Here is a 20,000-nt window from a genome sequence, read left to right as displayed (position 1 = left end):
GTCCCAACATTTTTGGAATCGGGTTTGTACACAAACACAGACAGACAGTTACACATACACACAGATACAAACACACACACACACACACACACACACACACACACACACACACACAGATATGCACACATTTATATTGATAGCAGTTAGCAGATACATAAACAGATACACACATACACATATATACACACACACATAGTTAAACACAGTCACACATTTACACAGAAACACAGTTACACACACCCATATACACAATCGGACATATACTCACACATACCACACACACACGTTTACAAACATTCACACAAACACAGATACATACACACACAAGATATACACGCACATGCACACACACACACACGCACACATATACACACACACACACACACACACACACACACACATACACATATATATACACACACACAAAAATGCTCACATACACACACAGACACAGACACACAGTACACATACACACAGATACAAATACAAACAGACACATGTACATACACTCAAAGACACAGACACACACACACTATACATAGACAGACACACACAGACACACAGACACAAACAGTTACACATAAACACGCATATACACACATACACAAACACACAGATTCAATACAGTGGTGTGAAAACTGATGTCTTTTTTCTTTGCATGTTTTCACACTTTATTGTTTCAATCATCAAACTATTGAGGGAAAACAAAATCCAAAACTACATGACCCTGTGTGAAAAAGTGTTTGCCCCCTAAACGTAATCACTGCTTGGGCCGCCCTCAGCAGCAACAACTGCAATCAAGCGTGTGTGAAAACCTGCACTGTTTCTGTGCTCTGGAGGGATTTTGCTCCACTCGTCTCTGCTGAATTGTTGTAACTCAGCCACACTGTAGGGTTTTCCAGCATGAACCCCCTTTTTAGGGTCGTGCCACAGCATCTCAATAGGATTCAGGTCAGGACTTTGACTAGGCCACTCCAAAGTCTTTATTCTGTTTTTCTTCAGCCATTCAGAGGTGGACCTGCTGGTGTGTTTTAAATCAGAACCCAAGTTCGCTTCAGCTTGAGGTCATGAACAGATGGCCGGACATTCTCCTTCAGGAAATGTACTGTTACTTTTACACCAGATGTAATGGAACCCACACCTTCCAAAAAGTTCAACTTTTGTCTGATCAGTCCACAAAGTATTTTCCAAAAGTCTTGAGGATCATCCAGATGTTTTCTGGCAAAACTGAGACGAGTCTTTATGTTCTTTTTGCTCAGTGGAGGTTTTGGTCTTGGAACTCTGCCATGCAGACCATTTTTGCTGAGTCTCTTTCTCATGGTGGAGTCATGAACACTGACCTTCACTGAGGCAGGTGAGGCCTGCAGATCTTTGGATGTTGTTTTTGGGTCTTTTGTGATCTCTTGGATGAGTCGTTGCTGTTCTCTTGAGGTAATTTTGGTCAGATGCTGGGAAGCTTCTCCACTGTTCCATGTTTTTGTGATTAGTGAATTATGGCTCTCACTGTGGTTCACTGGAGTCCCAAAGCTTTAGAAACGGCTTTAGAACCTTTTCCAGCCTGATGGATCTCAATTACTTTCTTTCTCATTTGTTTCTGAATTTCTTTGGATCTCTGCATGATGTCTAGCTTTTGAGGATCTTCTGGTCTCCTTCACTTTGTCAGGCAGGTCCTATTTAAGAGATTTCTTGTTATCAGGCCTGGGGGTGTGACGAGAGAAATTCAACTCAGGTGTGATAAACCACAGTTTTAACAGGGGGCAAACACTTTTTCACACAGGGTTATGTAGTTTTGGATTTTGTTTTCCCTCAATAATAAAAATCTTCATTTAAAAACTGCATGTTGTTCACTTGTGTTCTCTTTTACTAATATTTATATTAGTTTGATGATCTGAAACATTAAAGTGTAACAAACATGCAAAAAAACAAGAATGCAGATACACACACACACACACACACACACACACACACACACACACACACACACACAGATACTCATGTACAGATACACACATACAGTAACATACAGTATATACACACAGACAGATACACATACACACAAACACACACACACAGATAGACACAAACAGACACATATACACACACACACACACGCACATTCACGCACACAGATACATGTACACATACACACATTCTGTATGTTTACTCCGTGTCTCTGTAGAGGGCGTGTCCTCTCTGTATGTTTACTCTGTGTTTCTTAAGAGGGCGTGTCCTCTCTGTATGTTTACTCGGACCTTCCTGTCGATGCACTCCCTCTGGACCCTGATGTCCATGAGCCATATGTGTCAAATATGACCTTTGAGCCTCGACATGCTTACCCAGAACCACTTTAAAAGCACAGTGAGACAGGTAGGAAAACACACACACACACACACACACACACACATTTCTATTTTGAGACTTCTTTCTTAAATCCAAGACTCTAATTGATGGCTGTTCCTTCGTTCAGGTCGGATCAATAAGCTGGAGGATGAGGAACATGTAGACTTGGAGCTTGATGACCTGTGAATGTTTAATGAGACATGGGGGAATTAGGACCATGTGGAACACTTCAGTTAAAAATTTCACAAATATACAATAAAAAATATTGCCCAGTGGATAAGCAAGGTGGAGCCAAAGGGCGTGTGGAGGTGGGGCTTAAGGGCATGTGGAGGCGTGGCTTACTGACTTGTGGAGGGCGGGTTTTTAGGGCATATGGAGGTGGAGCTTAAGGGCATGGAGGCAGGCCTTAAGAACATGTGGAGGTGGGGCTTAAGTCCATGTGGAGGGGGGGTTTGAGGACATGTGAAGGTGAGGCTTTGGGACATGTGTGGGTGGCGCTTAAGTACATTTGGAGACTTGGCTTAAGGGCATGTGGAGGTGGGGCTTCGGGACACGTGGGTGGCACTTACGGACATCTGGGGTGGGGCTTAAGGACACGTGGAGGGAGACTTAATTACATAGGTAGGAGGACATGTGACTTGAGGACATGTGGAGACAGAGCTTCTGGACATTGTAAAAGCAGGAGTTGAGAAAATTTGAATATGATTTCCGCTGAAACCTGCATGTATTTATTTCAAACATCTGATTTGATGGTGCCGTGATTTACGACAGGTGGCATCTCTAGTGTGTCTCCTATCTCTGTGATTATATTAGTGTGTGTGTGTGTGTGTGTGTGTGATTTTTTTTCTATTCTCAGTGTTATTTTACTGTGATCTCCATGCAGGAATAAATGTAGCATCATCACTCCTGAGGTTTTTCTTTTCATAATGAGAATCAGCTTCATGAGTTTAATCCCAAAATGGGTGTCAGATTATTGATTTCCCTTCTGTAACAGGAACAGATTCCATGAGCAATTTTATGATTACTGTTAAACACCACCAGAACACAGAGCCTTCACTGTTCAGTGATTAGCGTAAGAATAGAATTTAATCTTTCAGTAGAAATGATACATTCTAATAATTTACCATTACAGACCACCAGAAAGCATTTAACCCATTTTACACCAGTAAAGATTTCAGCAGGGATCCTGGTGTACAGAGTGCCATATAAAAACACTGTCTGCTAAAACTAACTAGACTCAATTAGTTTTGTATTAGAAAAGCTTAACAAGCCAATTAGCAGCTAAAAATATCCATTATGCTAGTTGGCTGGCAAGGTTTAAAACTGCTCCTATCGTTTATGAAGTGAACAAAACTTGTGGTATTGTTGATTGGATGATGTGGGTGTCTTGTTAAAATCCAATGCGGCTACACTGTTGTTTGGTGTTAAATGTGGTCCTGTTTGTAACCAGGAAGCGATTAACCTGCAACATTCTGTCCTGAGAAAAATCCCAGATATTTTCTATACATGGTTAACATTTTATAATAAATTGTGAATAAAGAGTCATGATCACATTTTATTCAGTATTTATTCATTTATGTGTTTTGGTTGTCATCCACATACATGCAATGTGAGTCAGATGTTCAGACATCTGGGGGAAAGTGCATTTCAGCAGCTAGGAGCCCGAACAGAGAGTGTCTCGCTCTAAAACTGATTGTTCAGATCAAACCATAAGGCCTAGAGACTTAAAACTTGCCAGTTATTAGAGCTCAATTTAGGGATAGGTAGTATCAACCCAGTTGGCCTAAGGGTGGCGCTACAGTTTAAAACTGTTTTACATTTCTGGCCATAGCTCATACAACATGCATCCTAGACTATTGATGTTTTCAGATTAATAATTATCAAAAGAAAAAAAGGTTTACTTTCAACTCACCGTCAAAACGTTGGAAGTAGGCTGGGCCACTTTTACAAAAATGGCTATATCTCATGAACAGAAGGAGTTATATTCAGAAAACTTGGTGTATGTATTTACATGCTCAGTCCTTGGTGAATAAATAATAAATTGCATAGCTTTGACAATTGGTGGCGCTAAACAAGGAAAAAAGGATAAACTGCTATATCTACACAACCATTCATGCGATTGACCTGAAATTTGGAGCACCTGTTAGACAAGGTTAACGGAGACCAATCAACATGAAACTTGGTAGGCATGTTCGACCCCTGGCCCTAAAAGTCTCTAAGAATTTGAAATGAACTTGGCCTCTAGCTTATCATGTTTCTCAAGTGTATAAATCTGTGTATATTCCACGATTTTTTAAACAACTGCTCAGTACCTATCAATAATTATCAAAACACGTTGCACTTCCTTTTCACTGTTTAAAGGGTTGCCAAAACATTCAAAGTAGGCAAGTCCACTTTTATTCAAATGGCTGTAACTGAATGGAATACGATATCTTCAAGCAACATACAAGTGTATAAGCACACTCTGTGGTTAAATACAAAGATATACAGAGCTTGACCACGTGGTGGCGCTATAAGATCCATACAAACTGCTTTAACTATGCAACTGTTAGATCAAGTTCAAATTTAAAATTGTATTTGTCACCAGAGGAGGGAAGTATCGGAGTACAAATACTTTGTTATTGTACTTCAGTAGATTTTTCAGGTATCAGTTTTTTACTCCACTATTTATTTTTCAGACTTTTTACTTTTACTTATTACATTTTTACACAAATATCTGTACTTTTTACTTCTTACATTTTTAAAACCGGCTCTTACTTTAGTTTTAATTCATTGATTTGGTGAAATATATTTTTTATTTTTTCACTCCGCTGGTGTATAAAGTCCTGACCCTCACTCACCACAGATGTAGACTAGTTTATGGAGATAAGAATCAGCAGGCAGAAGGCAGTAAGAAGTTTGGGGTTAATGTGGATGAGACAGAGGGAGTCAGTGATGAGAACATGACTGAGAACAGACACATTCCTGATCATCATCATCTTTTCTCTGCTTGTGTTCTATATGTGGATCTTCAGCCTGAATACATTCATTAGGTAACAACATTTTTAATTCGTTTTGTATTAATATATATGTTTGTCTGTCAAATTTCTAATTATTGTAAAAAAAAGACACTCATTCACGACGTCCCTTCTTTACTTAGATATAAAATAAATAAATAAACTCCAGATAAAAATATTTTTATTCAGTAAACTTTTGTTTTATTTCTGCGCCAAGTCTCAAATCAAACACCAAATCCCCCATCTTTTACACAATTTACCCTCTGGGGGGCGTTTTGTGGGTTTTCCCTCATAATGGCGACACGAACTTAAATTACTGTCTTTATTGATCGTACAGATAAAAACAATTCATCATTCAAATCTGTAAAATGTCTATAATTTTATATATAAAAGCTTCCTGACTTGACTTGAAGAGGTGCAGTTTCTCTGGTATCACCTCATTAACCGTCCGTGTGGAAACATAGCAAATGGTGTCCACACGTCTCTGCACTGTTATAGCCTTTATATTTAATCACTGTACATATGCTTACATACATATCACATGCTGTAAATATGATACATGTTCATCTGTACTATTTGCACGATTGCTACTTTTTGTACTTCTGGTAGATGCCAAACTGCATTTCGTTGACAATAAAGATCTATCTATCTATCTATCTATCTATCTATCTATCTATCTATCTATCTATCTATCTATCTATCTATCTATCTATCTATCTATCTATCTATCTATCTATCTATCTATCTATCTATCTATCTATCTATCTATCTATCTATCTATCTATCTATCTATCTAATATTAATATAAAGTGAGGTCCAGTTAACAGCTAAAACAGGTAGAAGTACTTTTTACTGAAGTACATGTCTGAGCCAAAACTTCTTTACTTTCACTTGAGTAAAAATGTATAATCAGTACTTCAACTTTTTCCTGAGTATTTAAAACATGAGGATCTGTACTTCTACTAAAGTAAAGGATGTGTGTACTTTTGCCACCTCTGTTTGTCACATACACAAACATACAGAGTACGCCATGCAGTGAAATGCTTTTACTCCGATCGACCTGAAACATTTTACGCAATGTATCTGTCCAATGGGTGATACGTTTTTACGTGGAGAGTTGCGTATATTTTAAAAACTATGGCCACCATTAGTCAATGTATTTAGACCACCTGTTAGACGAGGTTACCAGAAGCATATTACAATAAAACTCGATAGGCATGTTCCTAATGTCTATTTCCTTATGATCTTCAGTACATCATTTGCTTAAACCCTGCCAATCACTGCTTGCAGCTATATTTATTATTATTATTTTAAATAACTGTGACTCCGCCTCCACTGCCATTTACTGTACCCAGGAGGACTCGCTTCATTTAATGCTAAATATTAATTCGGTTAAATCCACATTTCTATTGAACACAGCACATTATTTGGATGCCGTCCCTCCTGAACAGGCCGTCGTTCCCCTTAAAATCACCTCTAAAGCACACATTGCTACATCACCACGCTGTATTGGGATGGGGCCAGACCCTATAACAGCACACACCTCTATCATGTTACTCTTAGTAACCTCTAGGAAAGTTCTATTTTTACAGAGGTTTTCTGTCAATCTGAACTCTGGGAAGTAAATTGTTTAGTTTACTGTGATCACCAGATGTTTATGTTCTATTTTCATGATCTTTGCCAGATTAAGCCAAATTAAGTATAATTCTTTCTATTTATTTTAAATAAAAATAATGCAATATGAATAAAGGAAACTGTAGTAAAAATGTTAGTGTTAAAATGTTGATACTTTATTTATTATACTTATTTCAGATTAAATGTAAAGTCGAAGGGTTTGAGAAGTGATTATGATTATTTGTAGTAATAGTTGTAGTAGTATGTTGGATTGAGCCTGACGTGTGATTCATGTTTAATAAATGACTAAAAAAGGTAATTAAAGCTGTTCTGTAATAAACACTAATGTTAGTGAAGATTTACTGCTAAAGCACTGCAGTAAAGTGAAGAAAGTAAAGAAAGAGGGTGTAAAGTGCAGACACAAATTTATAGATGTTCATCTGCCAAGATCTTGTTGTTTCCTTCTTCACTCAGTGATATCAAGTTTCAGTAAACAGAAAAAGTAAATCAAAACCAAAACTCTGCTGATTTACACTTTATTTCTGACTTTTAGATTCTTTACACTGCAGATTAAATGTCATGGAAAGTGATGGCTTTTTCCAGATCAGGTGAAATTCTGCAGCTCACATTCATTCAGGCAGATCCTCCATTTTAGTATCTTTTAGTGTCCGAGTTCCATCAAGTGTCTCCCAAACAGTCATGATGAGACACCGATTTACTCCAACATACAGCTGAGAGAGAGAGCGTATTAAATATATAGAATAAAGTTAAATGTTTGTTTATTTATTTTAGTCTCTTTTACACACACACACACACACACACACACACACACACACACACACACACACACACACCTTTATCTTGTAATTTTTCCCCTGTGGTTGGTTCTGGGTTTTGTACAGCAGAGGAATATAAACTGTGAAGTTCTCACTAATGCGCACTTCAGCATCATGTTTGATCTGAAATTCAAATAAAATCATTAACATTATTATTATTTGTTATTCATTTTATCGTAACTGTTAAATGATTAAATTAAGAATCTGTAAAGCATCATAACTGTGAAAATCCCAGTTTTCACTCAACAAACCAGCAGCAGAACAGAATATTAAACAGTTGTTCACCTTGTCACAGAGTTCCTTAATAACAACATCAACTTCCTTCCAGCTGGACCACGACATGATGTTCAGAAGGTTCCTGCAGGTAGAAGATTTCAGCAAATATTCAGAGAGACTCGTATTAGACTCAGTGGTAAGGCCGTGTATTTATACTGTTACAGTGATGCAACATGATCAGATTACTAATGAAATGTATTTACTTGGAAATCACCCACATGTACACACACCCACTCACACACACACACACCAACACACCCACACACATGTACACACACCGACTCACACACACACACACTCACACACACACCCACACACATGTACACACACCGACTCACACACACACACTCACACACACACCCACACACATGTACACACACCAACACACCCACACACATGTACACACACCGACTCACACACACACACACTCACACACACACCCACACACATGTACACACACCCACTCACACACACACACACACACACACACACACACACACCAACACACCCACACACATGTACACACACCGACTCACACACACACACACTCACACACACACCCACACACATGTACACACACCCACTCACACACACACACACACACACCAACACACCCACCCACATGTACACACACACACACACCAACACACCCACACACATGTACACACACCGACTCACACACACACCCACACACATGTACACACACCCACTCACACACACACACACACACACCAACACACCCACCCACATGTACACACACACACACACCAACACACCCACACACATGTACACACACCGACTCACACACACACCCACACACATGTACACACACCCACTCACACACACACACACACACACCAACACACCCACACACATGTACACACACACACACACCAACACACCCACACACATGTACACACACCGACTCACACACACACCCACACACATGTACACACACCCACTCACACACACACACACACACACCAACACACCCACACACATGTACACACACCGACTCACACACACACACACTCACACACACACCCACACACATGTACACACACCGACTCACACACACACACACACTCACACACACACCCACACACATGTACACACACCCACTCACACACACACACACTCACACACACACCCACACACATGTACACACACCCACTCACACACACACACACACCAACACACCCACACACATGTACACACACCGACTCACACACACACACACACACTCACACACACACCCACACACATGTACACACACCCACTCACACACCAACACACCCACACACATGTACACACACCGACTCACACACACACACACTCACACACACACCCACACACATGTACACACACCCACTCACACACACACACACACACACACACACACCAACACACCCACACACATGTACACACACCGACTCACACACACACACACTCACACACACACCCACACACATGTACACACACCCACTCACACACACACACACACACACCAACACACCCACCCACATGTACACACACCCACTCACACACACACACACACCAACACACCCACACACATGTACACACACCGACTCACACACACACCCACACACATGTACACACACCCACTCACACACACACACACACCAACACACCCACACACATGCACACACACCGACTCACACACACTCACACACACACACACACACATGTACACACACCCACTCACACACACACACACACACCAACACACCCACACACATGTACACACACCGACTCACACACACACACACACACACACACACACGTACACACACACACATGTACACACACCCACTCACACACACACACCAACACACCCACACACATGTACACACACGTACACACACCCACACACATGTACACACCAACACACCCACACACATGTACACACACCGACTCACACACACACACACACACACACACACGTACACACACCCACTCACACACACACGTACACACACACACACACACACACACACACACACACGTACACATGTACACACACCCACTCACACACACACACCAACACACCCACACACATGTACACACACCCACTCACACACACGTACACACACACACACACACACACGTACACACACCCACACACATGTACACACACCCACTCACACACACACACACACCAACACACCCACACACATGTACACAAACCCACTCACACACACACACACACACACACACACACGTACACACACCCACTCACACACACACACACACCAACACCCCACACACATGTACACAAACCCACTCACACACACACACACACACACACACACACACACACACACACACACACACGTACACATGACAAATAAAAAATAATGTAATTCCAAAAGCTGTTGAAAGATGATAAGGACAAGCATGAGGATGCCTTCAACAAGTCTACTCGTTTGTGTTTGTAATGTTGTAATGTGTGTGTTAGAAATCTTCTTTAAATAGGAGAAAGCTATTAAAGAAAGCTTTAATGGACAGTCACTGGACTGATAACCGATGGACCTAAAGTGATAAAGGAAATGAAAGAACCAGAACTCTGATGAGTATCAAAACATGTAAACATCTGTTATTGTCTAGAAATAAATGGGTTTTATTGTTGTATTTGAAAAAACAAAGCTGCCAGTTTGGGAATTTTGAAGTTCTGACCCATTTCACACATTACAACCCTTACATTATTATTTATTTATCTATTTTTAAACTTTTTCTCGCAAAGTATTTATGTTCTCTTCCTCTGCTCATGTCACAATGGTGTTCATTATTTTATCAGATTAATGAGGAAATGATCATTTTTACGATTTTAAGTTCATTTGATCGAAATTTACATAAACAAACAAAACGATTTTCTGAGGAATCTGGAAAAGATGAATCATTAACTCTCCATATATGAAGGAACATGAGAGGAACAGTAACAACAAGGAAACAACGGATTTGACCTTCATCACAAAGTCCTGCCCAGAAGCCCACAGAAACTCTGTATACTGCAGAAATAGTGTGTCTGAGATTAGTTCAGATTAGATTAGATTAGACTCAACTTTATTGTCATTACGCATGTAAACATACAAGGCAACGAAATGCAGTTTGGGTCTAACCAGAGTGCAATAGCAGCAAGTGCAGGATATACAGTGTTACATAAAGTTTCTTTCGGCTTCTCCCGTTAGGGGGCGCCACAGTGGATCCTCCGCACGTTTGATTTGGCATATGTTTTACGCTGGATGCCCTTCCTAACGCAACCCTCCCCAATTTATCCGGGCTTGGGACCGGCACTGAGAGTGGCTGGGGATGGTTCCCTGACCGGGAATCGAACCCGGGTCGCAGCGGTGAGAGCGCTGCATCTTAACCACTAGACCACCAGGGGACCTGGATATACAGTGTTACATGATTTACATAAATTATATATCTGAAATCAGAAAAAAAAAGCTCAGAGTTCCACAAAGCCACCTGAATTCCACCAGTTCAGCATACTTTTGGTCTGCCTCAGAACTCTACATTACCAACTGCTCCAAAAGAAGGGAGGGTGCAGCCTATAGCAGTGGTTCTTAACCTTGTTGGAGGTACTGAACACCCACCAGTTTCATATGCGCATCCACCGAACCCTTCTTAATTGAAAAAATAAAATAAGATTTTTTTCAAATTCAAAACATAGTTAAATATTTTACTGGTGCACAAAATGAACTGTGCATCAACATCACTGTGTTCAAAGAACAAAACCATTAAAACATGATTTTCACACAAAAACAAAACATAATAATGAATATTTACTGCAAATCAGTGTGACTTCTGCTGTTGCCTTTCAGAGACCAGTTCAGAAATGCGCTGCTTCACCCTGGCACGTGCCACTCTCAAATCATATGAGTCGGGTGTGTGTGTCTTTACCTCCGCCGAACCCCTGAGACTGACTCACCGAACCCCTGGGGTTCAATCGAACCCAGGTTAAGAACCACTGGCCTATAGCTTATGCTAGCCACCGCCTTAGGCCCACTAAGTGCAATATGTCAAATTACAGTTCCATGAAGTGCTCAAGTGGGCCATGACCGAGAAAGTCAGGGAATATAAGCTAGGGCAGAGGTGTGTTGTCTTCACTGACTTCCATCTGGTTACCGCTAAGCTTTGGGCCACAGAGCAGCAGTGGGTTGTGCAATTGGCTGCTTTTGAATACGAGGGGTGAGTTGGAGGAAGTACTACCTGGTACAGTGCTTCCAACCATGTTAAAGCAAGCTAAAGATACAGTAGGTTTGCTGCAAAGTCAATGCAGAACATCATCCAAAGAACACCCTACTGACAGTGAAGCATGGTGGGAGAAGTACATATCAACATCAACAAAGACATGGCTTCAGAAGAAGTAGAATACCAGTCCTGGAATGGTCCAGCCAGAGCCCAGACCTGAATCCTATGAAACCCTATGGAATAACCTAAAAAGAGGTGAACATAGTAGATCCCTCACAACCTGAAGGAACATTTTTCAAAGATAATTAGTTTAGAAATCCAATGTTTAGATGTGTGTTTGTAAAGTTAATAAAGACACATTCACATTGACTTGCTGTAATAAAGAGAAAAAGTGCTTCCATAAAGTATTAGTTTACACCTGCATTTACATACTGCATTATATATGCAGACTTAATTCAGGGTGTTGTAGGGTTTGTTTTTCGTTTTTTTTTAATAGATTTTTAAAATTTAAAATTTATTTGAATGAATTAATTAATCTTATTAATCTTTTATCTGAATTTTTACTTGTTAGATCACATTTTACATGTAACAAGTCTGACATTTATTTTCTTATTTATTTCTGTCATCAAGGTGTGTAAACTGTGTATACTGTAATCACAAAATCCATCAGCTTATCCCAAAGTACATAAAGATTAGAAGTCATTCCTCTCAGTCCTCCTCATTCAGCGAGAGTTAATGTTTAAATATTTTACCTTTCTTCAGAAATCATTTTATTCTGCCTTATCTTATTAGAGTTTCATAAATAACACACACATGATTTCTGGATTATATGAATGGTGTGTGTGTGTGTGTGTGTGTGTGTGTGTGTGTGTGTGTGTGTGTGTGTGTGTGTGTGTGTGTGTGGGAGAGAGGTGACCATGCTGCATCAATGTACTGTTAAGGCCTGCCCACCAGAGCACCACTCCAACAGGTTTGCTTTCCTCCGTGAAGCACCCGCTGAAAAACCTGAAAGAATTCTGTTTTTAGGAATCTCCATTCTGAGGCACGTGAAATTAGCTAGACCTTTAGGAACTCCAGCAGCACAGGTCAGGTGTATACCGGTAGCCAGGGCACCGGACATACAGTAGCTGGTCATCTTAGGTTTTTAGGAATGCACAGGTTCTCTAAGATCGTTTTTACACAGGAGCTAATCATATACGCCTTCGACAATCAGAGGTTACTAAGAGTAATATTAAAGAGGTGTGTAAATTAGTAATGGCAATGTCCGATGCTGTAATATGCTCTGGTCTCATCCAAATGTGGCATGGTAATGTAACCTACAGCAGGTTATGTCCGAGTGGTGCTCCGAAAACATTGTGGGCTTCACAGATAATTGGAGCAATTTTGAGGGCAAGGCTGTTCAGCCTGTTAGGGCAGGACAGTATCCATCCCACTCAGTGGGGTGCTGCTCTCATTTCCTGTTGTATAGTTAATAAGTGTTAACAAGTGTTAACAAGTGACTTGTGATTCTTCTCTATAACATCCGAAGGATTCGACCATTTCTGTCCACACAGGCTGCCCAGGTGCTTGTTCAGTCTCTTGTCATTTCAAGACTGGACTACTGCAGCTCTCTGCTGGCAGGTCTTCCCCTGAATGCTATTCGTCCACTGCAAATGATCCAAAACGCAGGTGCACGACTTGTATTCAATCAGCCCAAGTTCTCCCACACCACTCCACTGCTGCTCCTCCACTGGCTTCCAGTAGCTGCACGTATCAGATTCAAAACACTGATGCTTGCCTACAAGGCCAAAAATGGACCAGCACCATCTTACGTCAGTGAACTCATTACATCTTGCACTGCACCACGCTGTCTGAGATCCTCCAGCACTGCTCAACTGGTACCACCTTCTCTCAGAATGAGAGGTAAGTATACTTCAAGGCTCTTTTCTGTTCTGGCACCGAGGTGGTGGAATGAACTTCCCCTAGATGTCCGTACAGCAGAGTCCCTGATTATCTTCAAGCGACGACTGAAGACTTACCTCTTCCTTAAATACCTAAATTAGCACTTTCCAAGTTTGTAGAATTTGAGTTATATTTATATTAAGTTTGTAATCTTGCGTACCAGTGTAGATTTATTAATTACTAGAGATCTTAAGCACTTTTGTACATCGCTCTGGATAAGGGCTTCTGATAAATGCCGCAAATGTAAATGAATGTCCAGAGCAAAGGCCAGGGAGCAGACAGACAGGCTAAACTGACTGACTGATAGCTGCACAGAGTCGTCACTCAGAATCTGTCCCCTGAGCGAAACCAAAATGTAGAAATTCTCAGAATGTCTGTTAAAGTAACCTGATTAACGTTAAATTAAATAGGACTAAATGCACAGCAGCACCTCTGATCTAAAGAAAGGATTGTTGAATTTTAGATCTCTCACGTCAAAAGTGATGACTATAAACACGTTTATTTTCGACCAGGAGTTTAATATAATGTGTTTGACAAAAATGTGGATTAAACCAAATGAATATGTAGCATTAAATGAAGCGAGTCCTCCTGGGTATAGTTACATACTCCAACCCCGTCTAAATGGCAGAGGAGGCGGAGTCGCAGCTATTTATAATAATAATCTAAGCGTCACACAAAAGACTAAACACGAATGTCAAACATTTAAAGTTCTTTACACCAGCATAAAATATTTAATGTCCAAAAGTCCAGTCAGTCAATTCCATTAATTATATTTATAGACCCCCAGCCATTAGGGAGGCACAAGCCAGTGCACTCTTATCCCAAGCCCGGATAAATGAGGAGGGTTGTGTTAGGAAGGGCATCCAGCGTAAAAACATGTGCCAAATTAAATATGTGGGTCACGATTAAGAAGAAGAAGATATTTATAGACCCCCAGGGGCCCTACTCTGATTTTCTCATAGAATTAGCAAATTTCATCAGAACTGTAGCTGCTTCGTTACACAAAGCATTAAATGTTGGTGACTTTAATATTGATTTTGATAATCAGGAAGACTCCTTTAGAGCAGCAGTTGTGTCCATTCTAGATTCAGTAGAATTAATCAGAATGTTATATGTAGAATTCCACAGTCTGAAACTATTTCTGTCACGGATAGACCAGGCGTCAGAAACCGGGAGTAAAACAGAATGTCTTTTATTATCTAAACATTACAAACATAGGAGAGCTTGAGAAGTGACTGGAGCAAAGAAGTGTATCCTTAGAAGTGTAGCCAGAAGCATGGAAGCACAGGGAGCATGGAAGCATGGAAGTGGGGCTTGGAGACTGGGGATTAGGTAGGCTGCAGGGACAGCCAAACTGGAAGCCGGGCTCCTGGTGAAACCCTGGATAGCCTGCACATAAGGTACTCTGGCGCCCCCAGACATCTGCAATCCAGTTTGGGGCCTTCCCAGAGCGTTCCACACTGCACTGGCCCATGATAGAGCCTTCCTGGTTAGTAGCGAGATTAGGAACGCGACCTTAGAGCATTCGGTGGGGAATCTGGCAGGTTGCATCTTAACATAGAGGTTGACGTGTTGCAGGAAGCCCCTGCACTCTGCCAGTTTGCCGTAGTAGGAAGCCGGAAGTGCAATTGGGCTGTTGGTGGCGAACAGTGCAGCTGCGCTAGCGTGAGCTGGAGTCGATGCGAATGCCTCCCGGAGAGCGGCGATGAGTACCTCGAATGGATTCGTGATTGGAGCTGGTTGGGGATCCATCAAGTCGATTTTTCAAGGTCTGATCTTCTGTCAACTATAGACCAGGCAGCAGCAACCAGGAGTAAAACAGAACATTTTTTATTGTCCAAACATTACAAACACATGAGAGCTTAAGAAGTGACTGGAGCAAATGCTACACTTAACTAAGTGCTCCTTAGAAGCGTAGCCAGGAGCATTAAAGCATGGAAGCACAGGGAGCATGAAAGCATGGAAGCACAGGAGACCCCGCAGAGCTTGACTGGGCCACTGAATACCTAGAATCAACTTTCCGTTACACTCTAGATGATGGAGCTCCCTTTAAAACTAAAATGATCAGAGAGAAAAATCAGCACAGTGGTATAATAATCATACACACACCTTAAAACAGACCACTCGGAAATTAGAACGTAAATGGAGTCAAACTAAATTGACAGTATTTCAAATAGCATGAAAGGAGAATCTCCTGAGTTCTAGAAAATCCTTTAGTGCTGCTGATCAGCATATTTCTCCACCCTCATAGAAAATAACAAGCAGAATCCTAGATTTTTATTCTGTACTGCAGCAAAATGAACAGGAAATAAAAGCACTGCACTCACATGCACACCATCAATAGGTAGTAATGATTTCATCAACTTTTTTAATAATTAAGTTGAAAACATCAGGCAAGAAATCCAGACGTTACAAATAAATCCAATCTATTTTATAAATAACCCTGTAGACAGCAGTGTCATTATAGCAGACCATCAATTACAAAGTTTTGCTCCTATTCATGAGAACGACTTCATTTCATTTATTTTCTCATCAAACCTGCATTCTCGATCCCTCGCCTACAAGTTTCCTCAAACAGATCATTCCAGAGGGAATTGAACCTGTTTTAAAATAATAAACTCTTCCATTAGCACTGGTTTTGTACCTAAATCCTTCAAACTGCAGTATCAACCCCCTAATTAAGAAACCTGACTTTCACCCTGTCAGCTGTCCAACTACAGACCAATATCAAACCTCCTCTTTATCTCCAAGATTCTAGAAAAGGTTGTAGCACAGCAGTTCTGCTCACATCTACTGAGGAAGAACATTTATGAAATGTATCAGTCAGGATTTCAGCCTCATCATAGCACAGAGACGGCGCTAGTTTAGGTGCTAAATGACTGTTATTGGCCTCTGATTCAGGGTTTTGTCTCTTTACTTGTTTTGCTCGACCTCAGTGCAGCTTTTCACACCATTGATCATAATCTCCTGCTTGCTGAACTTGAGAATGGAAATAAACGGCTCATGTGAATAATATCACCAGGATCTCCTTCTTTCACCTTAGAAATATTGCTAAAATTAGAAATATGATGTTACAGGATGCAGTAAAACTAGTAGATGCTTTTGTAACATCTAGATTAGACTACTGTAACGCTTTACTGTCTGGGTGTTGGAGTAAGTGCAGAAATAAGCTTCAGTTAGTTCAGAATGCAGCAGCAAGAGTCCTCACTAGATCTAGAAAATATGATCACATCAGCCCTGTTTTAATCATCTACACTGCTCCCAATTACATCTCACACTGATTATAAAATACTACTACTGACGTATAAAGCACTTAACGCTCTCACGCCGCAGTATCTGAGTGAACTTCTGTACCAGGATGATCCTCCACGCCTACTTAGATCAAAAGGTGCATCTTGTGGTTCCTCGAATAAATAATGAAGACTCCAGCAGGGGGCAGATGTTTCTCTTATAAACCCCACAGTTATGGAACAACCTTCCTATCAGTGTTCGGGACTCAGACACAGTCTCAGTGTTCAAGTCGAGGCTGAACACATTTATTTAGTGGAGTCTTTAGTCAGTAGGTGTTTGTGAGGTAAAGGAGCAGATCTGGAGGGATCATGGATATGGAGTGTTTGGTGAACTGGGATATTTGGATGCTGTCGTCTCCTCACATTCACACGTTCACTCAGGTTTGTTGATGGTGGTGTGGTGGGTCGTCTCTTATCCCAGAGATCCTCATGTCTGTGTTTCCTTCTGCTTCTCCATTTTAGTTCTGCTGCCAGAGTGAATCTTACCAGAGTCCAAACTGCACAGTGACATTAACTTTCATACAACAATCAGGAGACTTAATAATCCATATCCTTCTCTTCCTGTCACCCTCTTCTCTCTCTCTCTCTCTCTCTCTCTCTCTCTCTCTCTCTCTCTCTCTCTCTCTCTCTCTCTCTCTCTCTCTCTCTCTCTCTCGGTAGCGTTAAACATGCTCCTGAGGTTCCAGTGATCACTGTTTGTGCTCCTCTTTCTCCCTCGGATCTTTCCACTTTGTCCTGGTCTGCCTCTGGATGATTCTCTTGTCTGTGCAGCTGGAGATGTTTCTCATCAATGCCTTGGGTGGTTCCATGAAATTCCGGAGTAAGAACAGGAGCTTTGAGGATGGATTTGGACTGTAGTTAATAACAACAGTTTGTAATAAATGGACATTCGGTGGCACCCAGATGAGGATGAGGTTCCCTCTTGAGTCTGGTTCCTCTAAAGGTTTCGTCCTTCTGCATCTCAGGGAGTTTTTCTTTCACCACAGTCTCCACCGACTTGTTCATCAGGGACAAACTTACACTTATAAACATCTTCATTTTTATCACCACATTATCTGTGTAAAGCTGCTCTGAGACAATGTTTATTATTAAAAGCTCAATACAAATAAACATGAATAAACTCAGATTTGCTTCGTACAATCTGACTTCAGTTCACCACCTCATCATCTGTGTCACAATTTCCTCTTCTCGCCTCGAGTGTCTCCAAAATAAGCGTAAGCAGAGCTCAGAGTTTACAGGTGCGCTCTTTCTCCGGTCAACTTTGTTTTTATACAGTAGATCACAACTGCTAGACAGAAAACAGTGCTGTAAACGTGCGAACGTGTCTTCCCACCTTTATCAATGAGACCTCTGATCAGTGGATTTTAAATTCTCACCATACATCAATTAAAATTTCACACAAACTTGTTTAAGCCAATAGAAAACCGAAACAGAGCCTAAGCAGTAAAGTCTTTTTTTTAAATATAGAAATGCACTTTTTCACCAAAGCAGCTTTTACCCCAAGCACACCTTCAGAGAGATGCTGAAATCTCAATTAGTCAGGTTTCATAGATTCTACAGCTTTCCAGAGGATGTAGAAGAAGCCACCTGCACAGGGCGGCTTGAGAAACTCTGGGAGCAGATCAAACTGCCTGAGTATCAGAGCCAGTTTACTGTTTTTATGTAATGAATTTAGATTTTTAGGGATCTTAATATTTCCAGAATTGTACTCTGTTTCTTAATAAAGTGTGTGTGTGTGTGTGTGTGTGTGTGTGTGTGTGTGTGTGTGTGTGTGTATTGTCTCCAGAACACTAGGGGGGGCGAATGGAACCTCACTGCTGACCGGCGCTGATGTGCACTGCGCATGCGTGTTTCAGTCAGCAGGAAGAGGACGGGTGTTTATCTGAAGCTGTAAGTTGAAAGTTTATTGCAATTTTTACTGTTTATAAACTTTTACACAGCGCGCGCTGATCACTAATTCACTACTATAGAAATATTAACAAAATAAAGCTGCTGCTGAGATCAGCTGCGCGTGCAGCCTTCTGAGCTTCATCACTACACTGATGATGATGATGATGATGAATGCCATGATGGTGGTGATGATGATGAGGATGCGATGGTGGTGAAGGTGATGATGGTGATGGTGAATGCAATGGTGGTGGTGATGATGGTGATGAAGGTGATGAAGATAATGGTAATGGTGATGATTGTATTGATGATGATGATGGTGGTGGTGATGGTGATGATGATGGTGATTAGGATGATTGTATTGATGATGATGGTGATGAAGATGATGGTAATGGTGATGATTGTATTGATAATGATTGTGATGGTGATGATGATGGTTATGAAGACGATAGTAATGGTGATGATGGTATTGATGAAGGTGATGAGGATGATGGTGCTGATGATGATGGTTATGAAGATAATGGTAATGGTGATGATGATGATGTTGAATGCGATGGTGGTGGTGATGATGGTGATGATGAAGTCGTTGGTGATGATGAAGGTGG

At 41.0% G+C, this 20,000-nt stretch overlaps 3 protein-coding genes and 2 long non-coding RNA genes across 6 annotated transcripts in view; 3 read left to right on the top strand and 2 right to left on the bottom strand.

Moving 5' to 3' along the window:
• LOC310716609 (junction plakoglobin-like) overlaps window positions 1-3,893 on the top strand; it is a 14,785-nt gene extending 10,892 nt beyond the window's left edge. Inside the window, exons 11-12 of the mRNA XM_083523893.1 lie at window positions 2,220-2,367; window positions 2,468-3,893. Of these exons, the coding sequence (XP_083380019.1) occupies window positions 2,220-2,351 (132 nt within the window). The 3' untranslated portion in view covers window positions 2,352-2,367; window positions 2,468-3,893. The remainder of the gene's footprint in view (window positions 1-2,219; window positions 2,368-2,467) is intronic.
• The window catches only part of LOC310716793 (uncharacterized protein), a 116,634-nt gene that overhangs the window by 19,947 nt on the left and 76,687 nt on the right, over window positions 1-20,000 (bottom strand). The window lies entirely within an intron of this gene.
• On the bottom strand, window positions 7,471-8,265 carry LOC310716744. The gene is made up of 3 exons (XR_014530661.1): window positions 8,072-8,265; window positions 7,805-7,909; window positions 7,471-7,681 (listed from the first exon to the last, which is right to left on the bottom strand). It is a non-coding gene; the product is annotated as an uncharacterized lncRNA (long non-coding RNA).
• LOC310716804 lies at window positions 10,537-12,946 on the top strand. Its single transcript, XR_014530674.1, has 2 exons — window positions 10,537-11,237; window positions 11,483-12,946. It is a non-coding gene; the product is annotated as an uncharacterized lncRNA (long non-coding RNA).
• The window catches only part of wipf2b (WAS/WASL interacting protein family, member 2b), a 30,878-nt gene continuing 30,166 nt past the window's right edge, over window positions 19,289-20,000 (top strand). For both annotated transcript variants that reach the window (XM_083524228.1, XM_083524227.1), the window contains exon 1: window positions 19,289-19,398. The gene's annotated coding sequence lies outside the window, so the exon portion shown is untranslated. The remainder of the gene's footprint in view (window positions 19,399-20,000) is intronic.

Source organism: Silurus aristotelis, assembly GCF_946808225.1.
Source record: "Silurus aristotelis genome assembly, chromosome: 21".
Taxonomy (NCBI): domain Eukaryota; kingdom Metazoa; phylum Chordata; class Actinopteri; order Siluriformes; family Siluridae; genus Silurus; species Silurus aristotelis.
Note: the sequence above shows the minus strand (reverse complement) of the source record. Positions and strands in the feature narration are given on the sequence as shown.